Here is a 3,440-nt window from a genome sequence, read left to right as displayed (position 1 = left end):
AGAGTCAGTCCGAAAATGGTAACAGCTGGAAAGCAGGACTGGAAAGTTTGTTAATCGGGATCCTAGATACTAGCCAGGCTCCCGGCCCTTGGCTCAGCCAAAATATCCTTTCCTGAGCCGCTCTGCTGAATTTTACACAGGGCAGACCCCAGCAGTCGCACACACAGACAGCAACTACGCCAGTTTAAAGCTCAAATCAAGAGCTATAAATCCAACCAAGTTTCACTCACCCTGCTGCATGCAAAATTACCCTCATTTAGTTCATTTACAGCTTGCTATCAATTAAGACCTTTAGTCCTAGATTGAAATGTTATCCTTTTTTTTTTTTTTCTTTTTAAATTATCCATTCTTATCTCCCAAATCGACAGCAAGAAACTCCCCCTGCCCTAAGGAGCAGACCAAAAGTCAGGGCTCCTCATGCACACGCACCTCGCCGCAGGGGTTTTGGAAGCCAGGATTTAAAAAAAAAAAAAAAAAAGCACCAAAAATTCAGAAGGAAAAGAGTTGTCACTCCCCTAAGCTTGGCATCACACAGGCAAAGCCAAACCCAGAAGAGGGGGTCTCCCAAATGCCTCATCAGCATTTTTTTCATCTTGTTCCTCTCCTCTGTACAGACGCTTCAAAATTTGCTAACGTTTCAGAATTAAAAAAGAGCAACCCACAATTCACCACTCCCATTTAGGGGTGGAAGGAAACATATTCTTATTTTCTTTCCTTTTTTTAAAAAGCCTTGCTGCCTATTTCCAAGCAACACAGCTTTTCTCCGGATTTTTTTGCTCCAATAGGCTTTAGGCACCCCTTAATAGAGACTTCAGGTAAGAAACAACCCAGAATTTGGGGAGAAACTGCAGGAGGGAGCAGCCACGCACCAGGCATGCTGCGCACCAGCAGCGATGCCTGCTCCGAAGGAGGGATTTCCTCGCTGCCTTCTCCACCACTCCTCCTACTCGCACTTTTTAACTCAGGATCAGGCTGGAGAGGAGCGCAAGAAGCAAGAGTATAGTAATTAAAATGATTTAATAATTATAATTTAACAATAACGCAGGTAAAAAAACCCCCACCAACCCAAAACCCCCTCTTATTCTTTTTTTTTTTTTTTTTTTTAATCTTTACCTATGCCATTATTTTTTTTGCCTTTACCCATCTGCACATGGCTTTTGCAGGTACAACTGCAGGGAGGAGTTTCAGATCCACGATGACCTGCTGAAGGCCAACTACACAGTGGGACGCATTTCTGAGGCCACGCTGGAACACTACCTGGTGCAGGTGAGCATCACTGCCACCATGTGCTGGACCCATTTCAGCCTGGGGTTTGGTTACCTCAGGGTTTTTTTGGGACTAATTTTGAAGATCACCACGAAAAAGCCACTTTTCTTCCCAGCTGCCTTCAAGCCTGCTCGCTCAAATCGGCTTATTCCCCATCTTCTCTCTGCCCGTCTTGTTTTGCAGGGGAAATATTTCATGGTCAGGGATGTATACGGCAAATTAGACGTCTTGAACACTACCAGCAGCTGCGGTGTTCCCAATTTCCGACAAGCCAAAGGAGGTTACGCCGTGTTTGGCATGGGGCAACCCAGCCTCAATGGCTTCAAGCTCGTGCTGCAGAAGCTGCAGAGAGAGGGCCACAAGGTTGGTGGGAGGGTGGAAGTTGAGGGGGAAAAATCCAGGAGAGCTTTATGGGCAGCCTCTCTGCCTTTTTGTAGGAGTGTGTCTTCTTCTGTGTCCGTGAGGAGCCTGTGGTGTTCCTGCGGTTGGAGGGGGACTTTGTGTCCTACACCCCCCGGGGCAAGGAGAACCTGCACGAGAACCTCCAGCGCCTGCAGCGGGGGCTGCGGGCGGAGAGCCTCGAGCTGGCCATCCGCAAGGAGGTGAGGTGGGGTGCTGGGGGGGTCATCACCCCAGCGATAACGGGGTGCACGCACATCCCCCCTCCCGACTCACAGATGAGAGGAGGAGGGGTTGTGGGAGGGGGTGAGCACAATGTGGGTTTTGATGGGGGTCCCCATCTCTGCTAGATCCACAACTTCGCACAGCTGAGCGAGAGCATCTACTACGTCTACAATGACATCGAGTGCTTGCGGGACGAGCCCCACACCGTGCGGGTGCAGTGCGAGGAGGACATCCAGGTGACGGAGGAGGTCTACCGCAGACCCGTCTTCCTCTTGCCCTCCTACAGGTGCTGCCCTTCCTCCTCCTCCTCCTCCTCACGTATGGTTGGTGGCTTTGCTTTTGCAAGCTGGTCTCTTGAAACCATCTTAAGCCACGGTGGGGACAAAGGCCCCCCCCACAGCCCCGTCCTCCTAACAGGGGCTGTCCCTGTGCCCGGCAGGTACCACCGCTTGCCCCTGCCCGCCGAGGGAGCCCCTTTGGAGGAGCAGTTCGACGCTTTCATCCACTTCCTCAGGGTGAGCAGAGGAAAAGCGCCTGGTCCAGGGGACCACTTCGGGTTGGGATTTGCTCCCGTGCCACATTGGGGAGCGTGACTTCTTGAGAGCATCTTCTGGTTTTGGCTTTACACTGCCTGTTAGAGGATGCCCATGCCTGTGGTTGCATCCCACTCCCATTGCTGTAGACCCTGCTGGAGAAGTCTGTGTTGTCCATCTGCTTGTCCCTACCCCTGGCTGGAGGTGACCAGCCCTCGCCACCTCCCAGCATCTCTGCGCAGGTGGCTTTTCCCTAAACGGGTTTGGGAGAAATGATCTGGATTTGGTGCAAATGTTTTTTATGGCAGGGCTTCTCTTTTTGTTGTTAGGGTTTTTTTTTAGCCTGGTAGGTGAAATCTCAGTGGCTTGGGGACTGGTGGTGGGAACATCTCCAGTGGGGTGGACAGGCCAACATCTGCTGGCACCCAGAGAGGGCGCAGGGCAGGGGGATGCGGTGGATGCACTGACTGCCTGTTGTGCCATCCTGGTCCATCCACGCTGTTCCCTAAGCAAAGGAGAGATGCCACCAACAACTCTGAGCTGGGGCAGGGCTGTCACCTCCACCCCGGCCCCATTGTGGGGGCAGATGCAGCTCTCCTGGATGCCCCTGTGGTCCCCATCCCTCTGTCCCTCCCTCCCTCCTAGGAGAGCCCCAGCCTGCTGCTGCGGGACCCCAGCAGACCCCCCCCGGCACTGCTCTTTGGCTGCCAGACCGGTGTGGGCAGGACCAACCTGGCCATGGCCATGGGCACGCTTGTCCTCCACCACCACCAAGGAGCCGCCCAGAAGCCTGAGTAAGCAGGGGAGCCCCAGGGTTGGGGTGGGGGGGATGTCTGTGCCCCCAGGGCCGGTTTGATCTCCTTTTTCTGCCACCTCAGTGTCCCCCACCTGCCTAAAACATCTCCCAAGGACAGGCTTCGGGTCATCCAGACCTTCATCGAGATGGTCCCCAAAGGCCAGCAGATAGTCGAGGAGGTAAGGGGGTGCTGGCAAAACCCCTGGCAGGGTGGGTGGGAG

General features: G+C 53.5%; 1 protein-coding gene across 1 annotated transcript in view; it reads left to right on the top strand.

The window, feature by feature from the left end:
- Positions 1–3,440, top strand: part of PALD1 (phosphatase domain containing paladin 1) — a 16,922-nt gene that overhangs the window by 367 nt on the left and 13,115 nt on the right. The window contains exons 2-8 of the mRNA XM_026851973.1: positions 1,164–1,266; positions 1,450–1,629; positions 1,704–1,868; positions 2,016–2,176; positions 2,330–2,405; positions 3,069–3,217; positions 3,302–3,398. Coding sequence (XP_026707774.1) covers positions 1,164–1,266; positions 1,450–1,629; positions 1,704–1,868; positions 2,016–2,176; positions 2,330–2,405; positions 3,069–3,217; positions 3,302–3,398 — 931 coding nt within the window. The remainder of the gene's footprint in view (positions 1–1,163; positions 1,267–1,449; positions 1,630–1,703; positions 1,869–2,015; positions 2,177–2,329; positions 2,406–3,068; positions 3,218–3,301; positions 3,399–3,440) is intronic.

Source organism: Athene cunicularia, assembly GCF_003259725.1.
Source record: "Athene cunicularia isolate RWA chromosome 6 unlocalized genomic scaffold, athCun1 chr6_part2, whole genome shotgun sequence".
Lineage (NCBI taxonomy): Eukaryota > Metazoa > Chordata > Aves > Strigiformes > Strigidae > Athene > Athene cunicularia.
Note: the sequence above shows the minus strand (reverse complement) of the source record. Positions and strands in the feature narration are given on the sequence as shown.